Source organism: Gymnoscopelus braueri (genome assembly GCF_963280865.1).
Source record: "Gymnoscopelus braueri genome assembly, chromosome: 16".
In the NCBI taxonomy this organism is placed as follows: Eukaryota; Metazoa; Chordata; class Actinopteri; order Myctophiformes; family Myctophidae; genus Gymnoscopelus; species Gymnoscopelus braueri.
The window spans coordinates 29,678,193-29,700,737 of NC_137616.1; the positions used below are offsets into that span (position 1 = coordinate 29,678,193).

The 22,545-nt window shown below is 43.9% G+C and overlaps 1 protein-coding gene across 1 annotated transcript in view; it reads right to left on the reverse strand.

Moving 5' to 3' along the window:
* Nucleotides 1–9,521: 9,521 nt before the first annotated feature.
* Nucleotides 9,522–22,545, reverse strand: part of fut8b (fucosyltransferase 8b (alpha (1,6) fucosyltransferase)) — a 49,121-nt gene continuing 36,097 nt past the window's right edge. The window contains exons 6-9 of the mRNA XM_080452464.1: nucleotides 19,704–19,950; nucleotides 13,185–13,361; nucleotides 12,377–12,527; nucleotides 9,522–11,812 (exon numbers count right to left, since the gene is read on the reverse strand). Of these exons, the coding sequence (XP_080308590.1) occupies nucleotides 11,474–11,812; nucleotides 12,377–12,527; nucleotides 13,185–13,361; nucleotides 19,704–19,950 (914 nt within the window). The 3' untranslated portion in view covers nucleotides 9,522–11,473. The remainder of the gene's footprint in view (nucleotides 11,813–12,376; nucleotides 12,528–13,184; nucleotides 13,362–19,703; nucleotides 19,951–22,545) is intronic.

A 22,545-nucleotide genomic window follows, 5' to 3' on the forward strand; every position in this document is an offset into this window, starting at 1 on the left:
ATATATATATATATATATATATAAATAAATGTAATATTTCGCAACAGGGGGCCTGCAGCCAGAGGCTATTTTGGTTATTTTGGGATCCGTGGCATGGAAAGGTTTCAGCCCCCTGTAGGACTCACGCACGCACTCAAAGATACAGACACGTGCAAGAAGATGCAAACACACACACAAGCAAATAGTACACACACACACACACACACACACACACACACACACACACACACACACACACACACACACACACACACACACACACACACACACACACACACACACACACACACACACACACACACACACACACACACACACACACACACACACACACACACACACCTCTGTGTTTGAGATCAGTGAAGCCAGGTCAAGGGCAACAGCATAATCAAAAGGAAAGCGGCGTCTCAGGCAGCATAATAGAGAGCTTCAGACTCCATGACTTGACACAATCGCAATAACAGCGTGTAATTAATAACACTTTCACTGATCAAAGCTCCAAAAGACAAAAACACATTCTGTAGAAATCACATGAATCTGGAGAAGAATAAGTACCGGACAATGTATAGTCCAGCACCCAGGAATTAGGCCCACAATAGGCCTATATAATCCTTGAGAAAACCCCCCAAAATGGGCTGAGAGATCTATAGAATGACTCCAGGGGTGTGCTGGGAAAGAAATTAAGCCATGGATTTATCCACTTGGACCGCCCCGGAGGGTGGGTGATGGGGGTTGTGCTCACTGCTCAGGTCAGGTTGGTGACAGTACTGTATGGTCAGTTACGGTTGAGGAGGGGGGGAGTTAATATAGCATTACATATGCTACATTACATATGCATTTATTGCAACCTTAACCAACACAATGAAATAAGCAAAGGTTTATTACATTTTGTGTCATGTTTTAAGGTAACCGTCACTATTGCTATTGTTAGGCTACCTTTATTTTCTTTCTTTGAAAATGGAACAGCTCTAATCTTATATTCCAAACAATTCTTACTTTCTGAAAACAAATGAAAAGATGTATAGATTTGTCAAAGGTTATTGGACTGAATTGACAAAATTCGAAACAATTAAACAATTAAAAACAATGAATCCACCATTTTACAGCCACAACACAGTAGCGATGATGGAGTAGGCTATGCCTACGACATAAGCACAAATGTAACAACATAAATGTTATACTTCTTGACCAGAAGCCACCAGGGGTCTATACTAGACGCTCTCCTTTTATCCCTCTTCCCACATTGCGACGTGTTGCTATTTTTGGCAAACGTTCGCCCCAGAATAGGGACAGAAGGTTTATGTGGTCAACTGAATCGTTGATAAGGTCTTAAGGACACGATCACACATGCACATGTGAAACCGTGTAGGCCACAGGTTTTATAAGTGGGGCCACCATGGGGGGACAATTGTAAACGAGAGGCAAATGAAAAATAAGCAAATATGAAATTAATGAAAATAAAATAATTAAAAGTTTAATAAAATAGCAGATTGCACCGTGACGTGTTGTGAGCTTGGCTATTTTTGCTATATATATATATATATATATATATATATATATATATATATATATAAATAAATGTAATATTTCGCAACAGGGGGCCTGCAGCCAGAGGCTATTTTGGCTATTTTGGGATCTGTAGCATGGAAAGGTTTCAGCCCCCTGTAGCTTACACTAGCTATATTTAGCCTTAGATGGAGTTTACCACCAGCTTTGGGCTGCATTCGCAAACAACCCGACTCCGAGGAGACGTTGCCCCGGGGCGACGGGGGCCGCTACCGGCCTCACACCGTCCACGGGCTGAGCCTCTATCAGAAGGACTCAGGCCCCCGATCGACACCCGGGCGACAGCAGTCTCCTGTACGCCACATTTCCTGCGCCCACCGCGGGCGGGGATTCGGCGCTGGGCTCCCTGACAGACTACATGATTATTATACAACTATAATTTGCATACTAACATGCTAATAATCACATGCAGACACCACGCACTCAAAGATACAGACACGTGCAAGAAGATGCAAACACACACACAAGCAAATAGTACACACACACACACACACACACACACACACACACACACACACACACACACACACACACACACACACACACACACACACACACACACACACACACACACACACACACACACACACACACACACACACACCCCCCCCCCCCCCCCTCTCTGTGTTTGAGATCAGTGAAGCCAGGTCAAGGGCAACAGCATAATCAAAAGGAAAGCGGCGCCTCAGGCAGCATAATAGAGAGCTTCAGACTCCATGACTTGACACAATCGCAATAACAGCGTGTAATTAATAACACTTTCACTGATCAAAGCTCCAAAAGACAAAAACACATTCTGTAGAAATCACATGAATCTGGAGAAGAATAAGTACCGGACAATGTATAGTCCAGCACCCAGGAATTAGGCCCACAATAGGCCTATATAATCCTTGAGAAAACCCCCCAAAATGGGCTGAGAGATCTATAGAATGACTCCAGGGGTGTGCTGGGAAAGAAATTAAGCCATGGATTTATCCACTTGGACCGCCCCGGAGGGTGGGTGATGGGGGTTGTGCTCACTGCTCAGGTCAGGTTGGTGACAGTACTGTATGGTCAGTTACGGTTGAGGAGGGGGGGAGTTAATATAGCATTACATATGCTACATTACATATGCATTTATTGCAACCTTAACCAACACAATGAAATAAGCAAATGTTTATTACATTTTGTGTCATGTTTTAAGGTAACCGTCACTATTGCTATTGTTAGGCTACCTTTATTTTCTTTCTTTGAAAATGGAACAGCTCTAATCTTATATTCCAAACAATTCTTACTTACTGAAAACAAATGAAAGGATGTATAGATTTGTCAAAGGTTATTGGACTGAATTGACAAAATTCGAAACAATTAAACAATTAAAAACAATGAATCCACCATTTTACAGCGACAACACAGTAGCGATGATGGAGTAGGCTATGCCTACGACATAAGCACAAATGTAACAACATAAATGTTAGATACTTCTTGACCAGAAGCCACCAGGGGTCTATACTAGACGCTCTCCTTTTATCCCTCTTCCCACATTGCGACGTGTTGCTATTTTTGGCAAACGTTCGCCCCAGAATAGGGACAGAAGGTTTATGTGGTCAACTGAATCGTTGATAAGGTCTTAAGGACACGATCACACATGCACAAATGTAATACTCCCGTTCAAATTCACATGTTCTGCTTCATGTGGAGCTCAAATCTGGCGAATTGTGACCGGGCGTCAACACCAATAGCAAAGAAGTGGTTGACCCCACTTGGCTATCATTGGCTGTGGTTTTATTAGTGAGCGCTTGTGTGTGACCAACAAGTTGTTGGTCTGCTTAAGTGGATGTGGTTGTTGGCAACAACCACATCCACTTAAGCAGACTACAAACCACTATACAAACTGCCTTCCGTGTGCATCACATCCTGCACTGCCCACATTCAGTACGACAAGATATCCATTTAGCCTCAGCAGGCGATGGGTCATTCGCTTGCGTTCGCACGTGTCGGTACAAAACTCCTGTTATGTGAGCCCAGCTTGGTTGTGATTGGCCAGTGAGCCCAGACCCAGGTAGGCACACAGCACGCTGTCGTGCACAGTCTGCATACAGTGAATGATGGGGGAGAGGGCCGGTAAAGAGACAGACAGGGCCGGACGGCCGGTAAAAATGTTAAGGATTCTTTTTGACGGCCCACAGAGGCAGCGGCCCACCGGGATTGTTCCAGTATGCCAGATGGCTTGTACACCATTGAATGAATCTGACAATTAACATGGAAGGGAACATTAGGACTTATCCAAAATGTCTGTCATCAAAAGGCTCCTTAAACACCTGCTCCTCCCAGAGCTAACTGGATAATTGCAAGGCGATGCCAGATGCAGGAGCCACAAATAGCTAAAGCAGCTAACTCCACCTCCTCTGCGCTGCGTGGTGCGAACGGGCCTTTCCCACCGGACATCAGTAACTTGGCGACGCCCCCTTCTGTGACGCACGTGGAACTACCGCTCACATGAGCGGACCGCATTAAATAACTCCCAAAATCCTCAGCACCGTTCGAGTTATGTACCGATAGCGACAGAATCGTAAATTATGCCCCCCAGGCAGTGCCAAGCAGCACCGAGCACTATATTCTACCACAGAGGAACTAATGTTATGAAAACAATTAATTATTTTTCTAAAATCTATGTAAATCTACTGTACCAACTTTGATGAGGCAGCATTGCTTTGTTTAAAAAAATATAAGGTTCTTCATTTCCTGACAAATTCATATTTTGTTTTTTAATTTCCTGAAAAATTTACATTTTGGAGCTGGTTTCTGCCCGACAGCAGAGATATGCAGAATGTCCATGTCTCTATAGAAGAAGATTGTTTGATGGCCTTTTAATCACCGTATAACACACAGGTGCAGGGCTCAGAGTCAGAGTCCATTGGCATCCACCAGGTAGGGGTTCAGTCTTACTCAAGGACACTTTCACGAGGGCAAGGATCGAACCTGTGATTCTTTTATTGTACAGCGTTCCCTCTCTGCCCACCAGGAGGTTCTCCCAGCAAGGACATTTCAGTCCCTGTTCCACGAACCAAAAGGGACGTACGGTAGTATGTTCAGAGTTCTGCCTGATTACCCATGCAGGGAAGAGTCAAAGATATTGCTTCCTATACTGCAGAGGAACGAGTGAAGTGATGAGCTACTTTGACATTGAGGGTGAGCCAAAAATCCCCTGCAACTCCTGATTTACTGCCTGTGGAAGATGATAGCACTTTGCCTTCCCAGCCTCTTCAGTGTGACTCCGCCACTGACAAGATGCACTTTCAACACAAGACTCCATGCCTCAATCTGCCAAAAGTAGGAGCTCATTAACCTCAGCAACACTGTTAATTGCACAGCGCTCTTTACTTCTGCTTTGGTCATCAGATTAGGGGACCAAAGGCTGCGAGAGATGGAGAGCGAGGGAGCGGTTAACGAAATATAGAGGTGGAAGATGGTCGGCGGATATGAGGGGAGTTACGGACAGGGAAGAGGAGGTGGAGAAAGAAAGGTCAGAACAAAGAGGGGACAGTTGGGTTGTCAGGGCTGTCTTGTCCTCCAATCTTAATGTCCTCCTCTCAGCGAGCGCTGAGACACAAGACTGTCTTGCCATCCCTTAGCTCCTTGGCTGTCACACAATGACACCATAATTACACAGCAGGGACCAGAGGGAATGGAGCACTGCCCACTAAGCCTCCACACAGAAGGAAAAATCAGCACGTTCTGACAATGATGTGATTCAGCTTCTGAATTTCCCTCGTTTTCTTGATTTCTCCCAATGTGTTTTTCTTAAGATAACAGGTATCCTCCCCCCCCCCCCCCATTCCAACCCAAGGCCCTGAAGCTAGGGAACATTTCATCACATAATGCACATGCAGACTATATGCATTAATCGTCTTTCCATGCCAACTGGAAGCATTCGCATATGCAGTGGCATTAAGATCTAATCACCAGTCTACAGCCATGGTGATATGCTCAGGGGGAAAGGCACTCTTATCACGATCAACAGAGCACTCAGAGGTAGAACAGCCTCGAAAGGCTTAAGAGTAAATGATTTCTTTCTTTCTCAATCTCTTGGCAGGAATACAACATCAACCGGCGCCATTACAGGCTCACCTGCGGTCGGCGAGAGTTTAGCCACTGTTACTTGAATAAGAGCGAATGTATGGCTGATGCAAACGTGGGCCAATTATCCTCCTCACCCCCCATTCATCTCACAAAGAGACCACCATTGATTTGCAATTAGTCAGGGAGCGATGGGGGGGTGGGGGCGGTATGCGTCCACAAACACTGTCTCACTTTTACAAACCTGATACTGTATCTCTTGTGCGTAGCAGTTGTTGTCACTGTGGATAAGTATGCAGCCGTAGTGGCATCTCTGAGCACCCCCCCCCCCCACCTTCGCCTCCCCACCTCCCCGTGTCAACCCCTGGTCCTACGAGTCACTGCAGAATATAAGTATGTCTCCTCCTCTGTCTCCCCCCGTCCTCTCCTACCCCGTCTTGAGGCACGCAGGCTGTTTTATCAAACCCTGACTGGGAAGACAGATGGCTTTGAATAGGGGAGCCTAATGTAAAAGTGTGTGGAGTATGGCGGAGGGGGAGATAAGCGGCAGCCGGCCATTTCTCTCTGGCTGTGCAGGGGTACAGGGCCTTAAATCACCCGTTATCTCCTGCAGCCTCAGCCAGACGCTAATGGTCATCACGGCGGGGCTGAGCCCTGCAGGCAGCAGGGGGGGAGGGGGGGGGGGGGGGGTATTGGGTGGAGCGGTGATGTGGGGTGATGGGGGCGTGGAGTCTTATGGACTCTTCACTGCTGCAGCTACTACGACTAGAACATGGACACACAACAACAACAACGACATAGTGAATGGTGCATGTGTGCGTGTGCGTGTGCGTGTGTGTGTGTGTGTGTGGGCGCTCATACAATACAGGCATCACTATCGACACAAAGGCATGTTAGGATAGTGCACAAAGGCTATTGTGAGATAATAGCACTATCAAACATTGATGGCAACTTCATAGCGTCACAGTGTGGGTGTTATCACACCATGTGCGCCGTCATGTTATTATCATTACTGTCGCCGTCACCGTTGATGAATGTACCTCCAATGTGGCATCACAATCATGTGGATAATAACCTGCGTTGGTCCATTTACGTATGACACAGCCTGATGCGTTTTCCTCTGTGACTGCACCAAGCTACAGGGGAAATGCCGAGTACAACTTCCCTGAGTACGGCCCCGTTGTCGGTGACATCACAATGCTCTATCTATGAGTGTTCTCCGTGAAAATGTTCCCATGAGACCTCCCTATCGGTGCATCTGTCCCACTGTCAACAGATTAAGCTGCTGAAGTCATTTCTAAGAGTACATGCAGCTGTTGCAAAAACAACCTGCACAAGTGCACTGTTTCTTTTTCTTACTTGATAATAAAGTTAACGCACGCTCACTTATGTGCAAAGTTAGATTTGGGAATCTGGGGTCTTTGAAAATGCACTGTCATTTCAAAAGTCACATTGCACTTAAGAAAAGAAACCATTCTCTCCTTCCATTCTGACAAACTCTTCTTCCTGCAGATATATTTGTTACAGTACAGCGAAGTGCTCTGGCACACTATTCAGGGATTTGCCTATTTTCGTGGCTTCTTTTGTCTCAGCATTAAACTGAGAGCATTGATTTATTGGAAACAAAAGCACTGTATGTGAGCCAAACCAAACACCCTGCTCCACTCAGAGGCTTAACTTGGCCCAACCCTGCTGACAAGGCACTGGACAGGAGGCTGAGGCATGTAAAAGTATAACTGAATCAGTAGAAATATCCTATGAGGAAATCTGTAGCCTACTGGTGAGGTCAACGGTCCCCCAAGTGCATTTGAGTACGCAGCTGATTATAGATGCTTATATTGTACACATAGAGGCATGTGGAGTCAAATGTCAAATATGTTTCACACACATACTTCGTACACCAGAGGTGAAAAAATCGATACCATGCGATCCATTTCACCCAGACGAACACCTGACTGTTTGGTGTGGGAATCTTTGGGCTCAGCTTTGATGTGAGACTAGGTACTTCAGGCTGGTTTCATCTGCTACTGTGGTGCAGCCGGGCCACTGATTGGACCTGACAGAAACCAGGCTACAATAGCCATTTCCATTTCCACTCTCCTTGCGAGTCAGTCGGAATGATTTTGCCTGCCCTTTACAAGATTGCTATTCAATGAAGCGTCAGCATAGCCTTCTCGGTTATCGTATATACAATGTGAATTCCAATCAGTTAAACCGCCGCATCACTTCCTGGTCTGTGTTCTTTTCCTGCATTCGATATTAAGTCGGAACTCAGGATTGCTCACCTCATAAAATTCAATCAAATGGCCCTTTAGATCAATGTTTCTAGTCGGGAGCTCTGGAATGTATTTCCAAACCCCAGTTTGCAGCTACTGTAGGAATTAATTGATGTCATATTAACATGGTTGTGAAAACCACCAGTAAACAATATTACTTTAACAAGCATATATTCTTTTGAAAACACTTTTGAGTAGGATTTTCTGCATGGTATATGCTTTATATCAGTCAATCATATCAATATAAAGCGTTTGCACGTCAGCAACTACAAAACCCACTTGGCCGTGTCTATGCATGCTTTTCACACCTTGGTAGCTCAAACACAGAGGTTGGTGATGACACATTTGGTACATCCGTCCATTAACAAACGCAGCATGTAAGCAGCCCTGTGTGCGGGAGTAGAGACGGCGTCACGTTGGGCAAGCGTTTAACCTGTCAACACTGGACTGTTTAAATACGGATCAAGCAGTGAAATGGCACAACCTCCCTTCAAGGCTCACCTTCACAGCAGAGGCTACAAATGCCCCTGTGCTCTCAATGAGCGCTACAACGGTTAAGACCACAAATAAAGGGAAGTGAATCTGCCTGCTTAAAACCTGAACACTCTCTACCAGGAGCACAGGCCAATTAACAGAATAATTAACTGAACTAACGTCTCTCTTAAATGACTGTTACAGGCCACTGTGACAGCAATTGTGTTTTAATTAAAGTGCCCTTCAGTTGGCTCGTGCATTTATAAAGCCCATGAGGCACTCCAACTCAGTGAAAAGATGTTCAAAGAACAACTTGGCAAGCATATGCATGTTGTGTGTGTGCTGCATGTGCACGGTGTGTCAACGAAGGCTAAATTGGTTGCAAATTGTTGTCAGTTAGGCGGGGGAAAGGCAATAAAACCACTTTTTGTCTGCACACCCCCAAAAACTTCATCCCCATTACTACTGCCGTGGTTTGTTTTGTAGCTGTCCAATGAAGCATGTAGATCACTGATGATATTAAAGCTGGGGTCTGTAATGAAACTCTCAGAACCCCAACAGGACAAATCATAAATAAGACGGAGGAAAAGATCATAAATGCTTCAGACAGGCAGGAAGTAGGACACTAAACTGTCTAGAGACACAAGTTCAATAATGATTCTCTGCCATACCCATTTTGTGGCGCCCACTGGGAGTACACCGGCTGCTTTCAAATGCTGGTATGTGGAGCGTAAATTAATGTGGCTGGATAAGGTGCATCTTTACGCATAATGTAGTAATGTTCCTGTATGGCAAAAAAACAAAGACTAGATACTCATTTGGAATGTTAGGCCACACGAGTTTCATTGCAAAATAAGATGTCTATCAATTGGGAAGAAAAGACACAAAAAAAATGTTCTTACAAAATCAGTTGCTTCTTAATAGACAATAGTCCTTCCAGGCAGACTGGACCCCCCCCCCCCCAAGTACTACATTCAGCAAATTATTTTTTTGATGAGCTTGGTCCTCATGCTCAGCTGAACATGCACATGTGCTGCACAGGTGAGGCACGTGAAGACTGATTGAGTGAGCAGGTGTAGCCAGTCGAGAGTGACGGAGGAGCAGATGGTACTTCAAATCAAACTGGAGAAAAAAACTGTATTGGTTTCTCAAGTTTATTCGATCTGTGGTTATCAAAGACAATGCCCAAGAACATAAGTTATGAAATAAAAAAGCCTTCATGATAGGGTGTGGTGGTGTGGGGCACTGTTATGACAAAGCATCATCATTTTTAAACATAGGCATATTTTCCTCATTTATTTTAAAACAGCAAGGTTAAAAGTAAAAAGACAAACAAACAAAACAACAAAAGATAACGAATCGACAACAAACAAATGGACAGAAAAGACAGAGATGTGGAAAGGACATTAGGACATTAGCTCAGTGGAGTGTTTCATTTGGTGAGCCTGGGGACAGCCCCTACTGTATGTGTGCCTGGGTGTGTGTGTGTGTGTGTGTGTGTGTGTGTGTGTGTGTGTGTGTGTGTGTGTGTGTGTGTGTGTGTGTGTCAACATCAGTTCATCACAGTCCACCTATAGTCTTACCATTGTTCACTAGGGGTCACCAGTGGCGGCTGGGGGGGTCACCATTGTTATAAGGGTCAACTGAGGTCAGTCATACAGTCCAGTGCCAGTGTCCCTCTGGCCACAGAAACATTATTCACTCAGCAGGGAGGCCAGAAAGCACACTGCTCACCGTTAACAGGCACTGGGTTCATGACATGGCCCCTAAAGACTTATACATGCACGCATACACAGGCGCACGCTCTCTCTCGCTCTCTCTCTGTCTCACACACACACACGCGCACGCACGCACGCACACACACACACACACACACACACACACACACACACACACACACACACACACACACACACACACACACACACACACACACACACACACACACACACACACACACACACACACACACACACACACACACACACACACACACACACACACACACTATACAGTATACAATGCACAAGCCACATACACACAAATTTAAGACCGTAAAAACAATAACGATAAAAGCACAGCATGGTATTATAAAATTAATTGCACATGTAGAGAGGAGATGGACAATGGGGGACAGTGGAGATGGATGGAATGAGAAGGAAGGTGGGGTAGGAAGGCAGGAAAGCAGTGAGCATGGCAAGAAGAACATACAGTACATTCAATAAACAAAAAAGGAGAAAAAGGCAAGATTAGAATAAAAAAACACCGAAAGGAATTAAATAAAAATCAAAACATTTGTTTCCCCCCCCCCCCAGTTCATAACTGTTTTTTTGTTTTTTTTTAAGTCATTAGTTTGTCATTGTTGTTTTTTTTTCTTTTCTTTTCCCCATCCATTGATCCAAAGCTGGCTCGGTGAGCTTTACCAGTTTCAGTCCCAGTCTCTCTCGGGAGAGGGAGAGGGGAAGGAAGAGAAAGAGAGAGAGACAGAGAGAGAAAGAAAGAGAGAGATAACTCAGTCGCGGAGCCTTCATTGTTTTCCGGCTTTGTTTCCAATCAATGTTCACGTCTAAGATCTCTACATGCCCGATCATTACCACATCGGGCTTGGGGGGCGGGGGTTGGGAGGGGTGGTTGGTTGGGGTGTTCGGTGGTGGGGTACAAGTCTTCCATGACCTTATAGTATATGCACAGGCATGTACATAAACGCACGCACGCATACGGAAGTGCGCACAGGCTTGCAAGCACAAACAAATGTGCCGCACACTGTCTATTGCACGCACATGCACGCACACGCACGCACGCACACACCCACACGCACGCACGCACGCACACACACATACACACATACATACACACTCGCACACAGTGCATCCTATTTCATTAATTTTTTTTACCACCCCTGGGTCCAAGCTATAGCTTTCGCTAACGTTTCTCATTTCTTCCCAGCTCATCACTCAGCTATGTAAGTGCGCTCTCTGTTCTGTACAAAAAAGCAGTCAGTCTCCTTCCCTGTGTCGGAGTGTGTCTTTCTCCTCACGTTCTCCTTCTCCTTGCTATAATCTTTTTTTGTTCCGTGTTTTTTTTTCATCTCTAGCCTTTTATTTTTTCTGAGCGCTGAGCTGTTTGTCCGCCTCTGGGTACGTGGGGTACTTGACGGTCTCGATTTTCTCCTTCACCTTGTAGGACGGGTACAGGCCGGTGCGGCCCAGTTTTCGGTTGACGCCCTTGGAGTATCCGTCCCAGTGGTTGCCGGCCACCCCGATCACGTCGCCGGGTTCCAGGGGAATGTCCTCGCCGTTCCTCGGCTGGTGGGGGTAGATGGCGATCTGGTTGTGCGCGTTCTGGCCCCCGAAGTAGTAGATGTCATCCAGGGAGTAGAAGAAGGACGAGGCGTCCGGATGTAGTGTCTGCATGATCTCATACGCCACGCGGCACACCTGCGACACACGCGCACGCGCACACACACACACACACACACACACACAAACGTCAATCAATCGCAACCATTTCACTCATCGCTAGGCAATGAATTTATAGGCATTTGATGCGGCATTCTATTTGATTCTATAAAGCAGTGGTTCCCAAACTTTTTAGCTCAAGACCCAATAGAGACCTTTGATGTCTTCCCGGGACCCAAAAAAGTGAAATTAGCCAGATCTACAAGCTCACAAGCTTGTAGATCTGCTATTTTCACTACTTCTTAAAAGTTTTTAGTATATTCTACAGAATGTATTTGATTAATTTTTTTATGTATGAAGTTCTTTTGAAAAATGTCTTTTGAAAAATGCTTGTCATTTTTTATATTTTGAAATAATGCAAAATTGTAGTAAACAAAAAGAAAAAGGGGATATTTACTCGCGACCCATAAGAATGCGTCCGCGACCCACAAATCTGTCCCTGACCCATTGTTTGGGAAACAGTGCTATAAAGAAATGTACACACAGCAAAATCATTGTTCATTTAGCCCTGAGTCACTAAAAATTAACGCCAAATAGACCCACCTGTGAGGAGAAGGTGCAGACCAGGAAGTCCGTCTGTGACAGGTAGTGGATGTCGAGGATGACTCCTCTGAGGGAGTTTTCGGTGTATCGGTTGTGGAGGCCTGCCGACCACGAGATGGAGTTATCACTGATGAACTCGTATTCTGGGTACCTGCAGGGCACAAGAAAGAGTCAGGAGAAGACACAAGGACGCCGAGGCACAGAGGAGTCGACGCACACAGTGGGGATGATTCATGACACGTTAGACCGCGCACACACACACACACACACACACACGCTCCCATATGAAGGTGTGTACAAAGACAGACAAATATACACACAAACACAAATAAATAACATGCCCCCTACAGTGGTGTAAAGTACTGTACTTAAGTACAATTTTGAGTTTTTTTTACTTTACTGGAGTATTTGCAATTTTCAGTACTTTGACTTCTACTCCACTACATCTGAGATGTAGCAAATATCGTACTTTTACTCCACTTCAGTCCCATATACATTTCGGCCATTTGAAAATAGCCGATCTACAAGCTCACAATGCGTCGCATCGCAACGCATAGTAAGCTTGTAGATCTGCTATTTTCAAAAGATTTTTATACATTTGAAAACTTTCTGCATAATGAGTACTTTCTACTTTTGGTACTTTAAGTACATTTTGAATTCCGGACTTTTACTAACAGAGTAACAGAGTATTTCTACATCGTAGTATTGATACTTTTACTTACGTAAAAAATGTGAGTACTTTTTCCACCACTGCCCCCCTAAACGCACTCCTATCCACCCACACACGTGCACACACGTGCACACTCACTTAGTCTTGGCCTCCTGTAGCAGTGAGGGGTCGTCGGTGGCCAGGTATACCCGTTTCTTGTCCACGTGCATGCGCCTGGCCAGCAGCTTGTAATGCTCCTCCACGTGCACCATGTACTCTTCTATGGGGTGGAACGCTGCCTCGGTCCCCACCTTGTCTGTCCTCCTCACATGGACCCTTGGGGACGGAGGGGAGAGTGATGTCAGTACATAGAAAGATTAACAGTTATCAACCCTTGGGCTGATACAGTTGTAGCACTAATCTAAATTCTCAGCTGAGGAGACACTGGAGTTTATCCGGACTTAAAACGACTAGCGGCCCTCTGCGGTTTACAGAATGAATGCGTACCAGCGACGCACTGTGAGCTTGTAGATCGGCTATTTTCAAAATAATGTTATACATTTGAAAACTTTAAATGGGACATTCTGCATAATGAGTACTTTTACTTTTGGTACTTTAAGTACATTTTGATGCCAATACTTTTGTACTTTTACTCAAGTAGATTTTGAATTCCAGACTTTTACTTGTAACAGAGTATTTCTACGTTGCAGTATTGATTGGAAGACAGAGGTGAAGGTGGTCCAAGGAGAGGAAGGTTGAAGGTTGGAGACGAAGGTAAGCAGGAGAGATACAGTAGAGAGAGAGAGAGAGAGGCAGACAGAGAGAGGCAGACAGAACATTCAAACAGAGCCGTAGAGAGAAGTGGTTTTATTTGAACACTCATCCCTTGTCGCTGCTGTCACTCTGATCGTGATAAAAAATGGACCCTTATGGATGCAGGCGTGTGATGTGCTTTTGCATTCAAAAATGTTCTCACACATCTGTGTTGTGATTTCTTGCCCAGTGGAACTGACACAGTTACAAAGGACAGAGTAAAAGGAAAAACAAACAAACAAAAGGAAAAACGACAATGCATGTTGACATCTTACGGAAGGAAAGAGAACAGTCAGAGAGGACAACTATGTGACTGATGCTCGTGTTTACACATTTAATCTCTTCTCAAAAGACCAACGGCAGTATTCCCAGGTAGAGGAGAAGAAAGCCGTGTGGAAAAAAAGGGAGAGAGGGAAAGCCGGAGACAGGGAAGGGAGGTATAGAGAGAGAGAGAGAAGAGAGGCAACGAGGGAGATTTTGAGAACGAGAGAAGGAGAGATGAAGCGTGACACGGATACACAGAGAAAAGTGTGGGAGCACAACTAGAAATGGAGAGAATCAGAGAGAGGTATAGATGGATGTAAAGAAAGGAATGCACAGAGAGAGAGAGATGTATAAATAGAGATGGGGTAGTTGTAGAGATAGAACATAACAAACAGACTGTGCCTAATGACTAAAGCTAGCCAGATATCAGTTGACACCACAGTACTGGGGATGCTCACCGGAGGCACAAACCCCATTATTTACTGGGAAAATGAAACCCCAGCACAGCGAAAAGGGAGGGGCAGGTACGCTGGTGGTGGTGGATAGTTGGGCCCTCCTAGTCTACAAGCTCACAATTGTCTTATTGCAAAGCATTGAGAGCTTGTAGATCTGTTATTTTTTGGCGCACGACACCCTCGCGCAACTAACTACTGTTTGATCTTCAGTATACTGCAAGTATACATCAGGCTTCATGGTCTGTCTTTTGTTAGGCTCTCTCTTCTGTGCCCTGGCTTCTTTCATGTCTGCCGTTTGGTTCCTGTGAGTTTTGTATCGTGCCGTCCCCTCTCCTCTCCTTCAAGGCACGGGCTATAATGAGTCCCTGGCATGTACTGTATATGTATATACGGTATATACTGCATGTACAGTATATATTGAAAGAGAGATAATTAACTGAGGGCCAGAAAATTGCTTGTGTCGATGCAGCCATGGCTTTCTTTTCATAAATGCATTAACAGTACTGTCAACTAGGAACTAGGAAAAAAAGTCCACCTGGAATTTCCTGAAAATGTGGGGAGGGAGTTGGCTGAAAACATTCTGTAGCAGGTGTTGCTGGCAGGCCTTGACCTTGCTGGTACGTATTCATTCTGTAAACCGCAGAGGGCCGCTAGTTGTTTTTGAGTGGTGCCAGCCACTCCTACACTTGACCGTGTGTGTGCGTCTGTTCGTCCGTCTGTTTGAGCACGGCCTCAACAGCTGCAGCTGATTGCAACACAAAGATGCAACCAGTTACACTAATTAAACACAAACAGGAGTGCAACACAAAGGCACCACTCACTTCACACTGGGTGTGATTTTGTTCTAGTACGGATAAACTCCAGTGTCTCCTCAGCTGAGAATTTAGATTAGCGCTACAACTGTATCAGCCCTTGGTTTGATAACTGTTAACAGTTACACATAGTGCCTGGTGCCCTCCTCCCCCACAGTGCCTTCCTGTATCACAAGCATGGTGTGCTTCTCCTGCTCTCTCTGCCTCTCTCATCCCATTCCACCTCGCGGCACACTCAGGCACAACAGCAGTGTGGTGCGAGAGAGAGAGAGAGAGAGAGAGAGAGAGAGAGAGAGAGAGAGAGAGAGAGAGAGAGAGAGAGAGAGAGAGAGAGAGAGAGAGAGAGAGAGAGAGAGAGAGAGAGAGAGAGAGAGAGAGAGAGAGAGAGAGAGAGAGACATATGGGGCAAAAGAAAGAAGAGGCAAAACATAAGAAAAATAAAAGCTTTGTTGTATCAGGCACTTCATTTCAATAGGCTGTCCCCAGTGATGGGAGAGGAGTGGGGGGGTTCTCTTACAATATGGGAGCGAGGGAGATAGAAGAGGAGAGGAGAGGAGAGGAGAGGGGAGGGATAGGGGGTTTAGAGTGGGGAGAAACAAAGAGTTGGAGATAGAGATGTGTGGGAGAAAAAAAAACGGAGTGAAAACAGGAGGTCTTGAAGGGAGGGTGTGGAAGAAAAGGCGTGAAAGATATGTAGCGGGACAAAGAGAGCTTGAGCGGATGGTGGATGGAAGGATGGATCACATGAAAGAGAACAGAGAAGAGACGAGTGAGGATGAGTCGGGGATGAAGAAAATAAGTGACAGCAGGGGTTGAGAGTAGTAAGGAGGGCTGGGAACGAGGGAGAAAGGGAGAGATAAAATTGTAGCGGTTGAGGTGATGAAAGACAGGGAGAGGCACTAGGAATCAAAGCAGGCGTACAACTGCGAGGGAAGCAAACAAGCGAGAGGAGAGTGAGTGTCGGAGGAGTGAGTGACAGAACTACACACAACGGAACAGAAGAGCCCGGGAGACAGGGAACTACGACTCAGCGAGAGAGAGACAGAGCGAGAGAGAAAATATAGGAGAAAGAGAGAATAGTTAGGAAGGAGAGAGAGAGAGAGAGAGAGAGAGAGAGAGAGAGAGAGAGAGAGAGAGAGAGAGAGAGAGAGAGAGAGAGAGGCACATGGATGACTGCACACAAGACTTCTGAGTGGCAGAACTAAGCCAGACTTGGGTCAAACTGTACTTCAAAATCCCTCACTGTTTGTTTTTCAGCTGCTTTCTGGACCAGGTGACTTTTTAATGGCGTCTAGAGACAACTTTTGTCCGTTTTTAACTTAAAACCCTGTCTAAAACTGTTCGCCGTGTGAACAATGGTTTTGTCTTTCTTGGGTCCTTCAGTCCGACAGAGTTCGACGGTGGCCAACTGCGAGCTGATGCATTAAATCCTGAGCTCTGACATAAACAAGCACAGAGTTCTGGGCTCATAATGGTGTGACAGGTGCCAGGATGCTAACCAGTGAGTGGCCAATGGGAGCACGGTATTGCTAGGGCTGTCTCACGATTACAATTTGAAGTTGACGATTAATTGTCACACAAATAATTGCGATTAACGATTTAATTGTGTTTTTGGCATTGAACATTGGAACATATGAATACAGCTTTACATTTTTGTTTGGATTTTAGGCTTCATAATCACAAATGTCACAGGGCAGGTATGACAAATTACTTGAATATACAAAGGACACATTTGAAAATATACTTTCAAGAACATGTAAAAAAAAAGCAAACTTTTAGTTTCAGCTCTATAATTCATGGCATTCCTTGAATTTGTATTAGTTTAAAAAGACTAAAACTAAGCTAAAAAACATTTCCTATACAAACATGTTTCCTAATTTAAGGTCAAATGAAATGCGCTCGGTGTGCGCGTGCCGTCGTTAAAATACAGCCCTGCCAGTAAAAAAAATCACCACGACACCGCTGGCTATTTGTGCTATTTTTCTACAAAATAAAATAAAATCCCTTGTTATTTATTCATTGTCAAATGGCCTCGGCTGGGTGCTGCCTCGTTCATCAATCAATTGCACAACACAACAGTGGGAAAGCGGAAAATATTCTGACAGGACTGATGAGCAACATTTTACCTCAGTCACTTACAAAAACAAAGTACAACCCCCCCCCCTGCTGAGAATTATTTGCAAGTGTTGTTTGTTCCAGGTCTGAACATAATGTCAAAAGGATAGGAGACAAGAGAAAGACACATATCAGCAGATGTGTGAGACCAAGAAAGATACTAAATAAATACATAAATAAATAAATATGTCCCACTCACAGGATGCTTATATGGAGAGGGAGAAAAAAAAGGCCAAACAGCAAAGTGAGTGCATACATTTTTCAGTAGCATTCGTGGCCGATGGGGATTTGAGGACCCTAGAGCCGTTGATGCCTTGTTCTAGCACTTGAGCTGTACATCAAAGAGCTGAGCACAGGTCAGTTTTAAAGAACCGCTCGGCCCCAAAACCTATTTTGTGTTTGGTTAATGCATTTAAAAGAAAAAAGCTTTCCCCCTCTGGCAAAGCATTAATATAGTGTTCTACAACTAGATCTGGTCTTTTCACCTGGCACTCACTGGATCCAGGTTTGACACCCACAGGCCACACAACTTGGACCAGGTGCGATGTCACAGGCCAAGCGCCAATCAGAGCCTTACCAGTGGTGTAAAGTAACAAAGTACATTTACTCAAGTACTGTACTTAAGTACAATATTGAGGTACTTTTACTTTACCGGAGTATTTCCAATTGTCTATACTTTTACTTCTACTCCACTACATCTCAGAGGTAAATATTGTACTTTTACTCAACTACAATTATTTGAAAACTTTAGTTACTAGTTACTTTGCAGATATAAATATATTACTTTATAAAACATACATTAACCACTAAAACGCTAACATTACCTATTTTATACCTAGGCAATTTGAAAATAGCCGATCTACAAGCTTGTAGATCTGCTATTTTCAAACATTTTGGTACTTTTACTTTTGGTACTTTAAGTACATTTTGATAACAATACTTTTGTACTCAAGTAAATTTAGAATTCCGGACTTTTACTTGTAATAGAGTACTTCTACATTGCAGTATTGATACTTTTACTTAAGTAAAACATTTGAGTACTTTTTCCACCGCTGAGCCTTACTGAAAACATGAGCTCCTGCAAGGACGTTTGCCTCTTTAGCTGTTCTAAAATCCACCATAAACCGCAGCTCATTGCTTTAGTAACACATTAGTAACTCAATGTACACATGTAACCAAAATGGACACAGAATGGTCCATTTGGTCGCATTTGTACACTCTCAGAGTTAAATTAACCCATTGAAACCCGGGAAAGCATCCGTGCATTTTAGATTTGAGCTATTTAGAAACATACGTTTTTCAGAAAACTGTCAGGATTTAAGAACAGCAGTTCTCAAAAATAGCAGATCTACAATCTTACAGCGTGTCACTTTGTGCTGCTCTGCGAGCTTGTACATCTGCTATTTTTTAACATTTTAGAAAAATCTTTGAAAGTGTTTTAAAAAAAAGGTTCTTTGACACAAAGAAAGGTTCTTTGACACAAAGAAAGGTTCTTTGACACAAATCTTCTCTCTTCTAGTCTTAGCCCGTTAACACATTCCATGCCAGAGTTTAATATCATAATGTACTCACCAGTGCCAGCGATTTAATGTTGTTTTTTTGCTTTTTTTCACGTCGCCACAGACATCGCTAAATCCGTTAAAATCGCGCGTTCAACTGTTTTTAAACACACAGGGGATCTGTGTGAAAAGCCGAGCGAAAACCGGTTCGATCTGCGATCCGCCATCTTGAAGCTACAGCGGTTTCATCTAAACAGCGATCAGCGATGAGAAAAACAACAACCGAGAAAATTGACATTTAGTTTCCGCTTTAGGGATAATTCCGTTTCCGGTGGTGCTACAATGAAATGTGTCGTAGCGAACGAGGCCTACAATGAAATGTGAACCTGTGAGTAAAAAAAAAAAAAAAGACCACTTCGCGTAAATCTACGCGACTGGCACGCTGCGCAATTAAGTAGGTTCGCGTAGATCGACGCGATTGGCACTCAATGTGTTGTTAAGACCGGGAACGCATCTGTGTCATTTTCAGATTTCTTTGGCTATTTTTTAAAATTTGTGCTAATCTTTGAATGTATATTTTGTAAAGCAAACATTTTTAACACAAATCTCTCTTTGCTTCTGGGGGGTCCCTGGAACAAAATATTTTGAGATGGGGGTCCGCGGCAAAATACATAAATGGACCCAGACACATAAAGAGAGAGAGAGCGAGCTGCCCCTTACCCGATAATGGGGTGTTTGAAGCCCATCTTGGCGGTGGTCTGCTGGATCTCCTTCTCCAGCCAGGCCTGGGGACGCACCAGGTACTTGACGAATTGGGACACCCACCAGACGGACGGGTCGCCGTGCAGACGGTGCAGGCGCTGGGCCAGATCCTCGGGGATGGCCAGGGGCAGGTACGGGGGCCGCGGGTGGAGGCTGTCCACGATGGGCAGCTCCACGACCTGGACGTCTTTGTCGTGTGCTTCACCTACAGCCATACAGAGGTGGGGGGGGGGGGGGTAGAGGTACAAACATGTTAATAAGTAAAAGTATCAATTCTGCAATGTAGAAATACTCTGTTTCAAGTAAAAGTCCGGAATAAAAAAATGTACTTGATGGCTATTTTCAAATGGCCGTAATGTATATAGGGCTGAAGTGGGTATGGTATGTTTTGTGATAATAATCAAAATAGTAAAAGTAAAATATTTGCCTCTCAGATGTAATGGGGTAGAAGTAAAAGTACTGAAAATTGGAAATACTCCAGTAAAGTAAAAACACCTCAAAATTGTAAGTACAGTACTTAAGTAAATGTATTTAGTTAGTTTACACCCCTGCAAACATGGGAGACAAGGTGAGGCTGGGTGTGCAGGGTAGTGGATGGGGGGTTAGGGTAGTGGAGGGAGGGGTGGGGGTGCAGGATAGTACAGCTGGTTCAATATTCAATACATTATTTCCATCGCCAGCGGAGTGATTGTGAATTTGCCTTAGTGCTGCCGGAGTTGCTTTTCTCTTTTCATTTTCTTTGTGTCGCCCCTTCTTTATAAATTAATGTATCAGCAAAACGTTCACTGGGAAACGCAGCCAAAACACAACAGGGGAAGAAATTAATGGACCAGAAAAAGTGTGAGGAGAAGGTTGAGATTGGAGAGTGGGCAATGTAGAGTGAGGAGATGCATTACATTTGAAGGTACAGTATACCAGAATAAGCCCACACAAACGCACACGCTTTTATTAAAACACTGACATCAACAAAAATGTGTGGAAGTGTGTGTATATATATATATATATATATATATATATTATATATATTTCTAAAGATGCTTGTTTAATTTTGTAAACACAGTTTGTACTAGATGAAAGTAAATGATCTAAAACACCGTTAGTAACTCATCATTTGGTACCCAAGAGCCAAACTTCACAACAACAAGCGCAATTTCCATTGGAAAACCTTAAATGAAACCATCCAAAAGTGTTATACAGAACAAAGAAAGACAAGTAAATGTGGCGATAACGATAAGACATGGTGAACTCATGGCTCAGCCTTTATCACTTGCATGACTAAGCTATCAATATGACCGATTTTGAGAATTTAAAGTGGATTATCTTCTCTCATGAAGCTCTGAGAAAGTTCCCCTTTCATGACTTTTCCTAAATATATGTTTCAAATCATCTCCGTTTTTTTTTTCTTCTGAAACGTATTATAAATATGAAATATATACCATATATACCATCCCAAACGTTATATTTCGGCTAAATTGACCGCTCTCCCTCTCTCTCCCCCAGGGAAGAGCAGTTCACACCTCTAGACCCCCCGCAGAGCGGCCCGTAGACGAGCTGCAGCAGCGAGTCTATGCGAGTCGATGTTGCCATGTCTGCTTATTATAAGCGACTTTGGGCTTGTTTTTCGCGTCTTTCTATTATTATTAATATTATAATTATATATATAATTACATTATAATGGTAATACTTTTCTACTCCACTACAGCTCAGAGGCAAATCTTGTACTTTTACTTCACTACAACTATTTGAAAACTTTAGTTACTAGTTACTTTGCAGATATAAATATCTTTTCATACTTGTTTAGATTAGAGCTTCATGCATTTTTATTAGGTATATATTTATATAGAAAGGTCTAACCAGGGACTGGTGTTGCAAATTAGCCTCGGCTATTACCCCAGCATTCATGCCTAACTGTTTTCTCAGGGCACAACGACGCATGCAGTAACATTTTCATAGACCTAACTTATTTCTCTCGCAAAATGTGGCGACCCATTTTACTTTCCCTTTCACTGCAAAGCGGTGGAAAAAGATAGGATCTACAAGCATACAGCTTGTCACGCAGCAACTGTTTTATGCTTGAAGATCAGATATTTTGCGCAGGATTGAGCACATTTGTGGAACATAGCATTGTGTTCACTTGTTGCACGGGAGGAGGAGAGGAGACGCGTTTGTCAGCGACGTGGACAGCTGATAGAATGAGAGCTTTACGCTCAGACAATAATGTGAATATTATTATTATGAATAATAATAATATAGGTTTGTCACTGGGTTGTTTACAAGTTACTATAGTTCGCTTGCTGCTACTAAATCGAAAGCAGCATTACATCACGGTCATATTATGACAGTCATGACGAAACTTCAACCTGTTTTTTGCACTTTCTCCATTTACATCTACATAAACGTTCGGATTTCAAATATAAAGTTTTTATTCCGTGGCCACGGATGTTACAATTTACTTCGGGTGGGTATAAGTACCCGTAACTTCTGTATTGTTCAATGAAAAGCATTTTAATCCGATTGGCGGTCATTTTCTCATAGAGTTATAGTGTATCAGAGTGCAATTACACCTCCCAACCGATAGGGTCACTTAGTTGAAAGCATGGAAAAAATACGGAGAAAATGGCCACCGATCGGATTTAAATGTTTTTTATTGGACAATACGGAGAATATGGGTACTTATGGGTTACCCGAATAGAATTGTAACATCCCTGGCCATGAGGTAAGCACTTTATATTTGAAATCTGAACGTTTGTGTAGATGTATGGGGTGTAAATGGAGAAAGTGCAAACCTTTTGTTAACTTA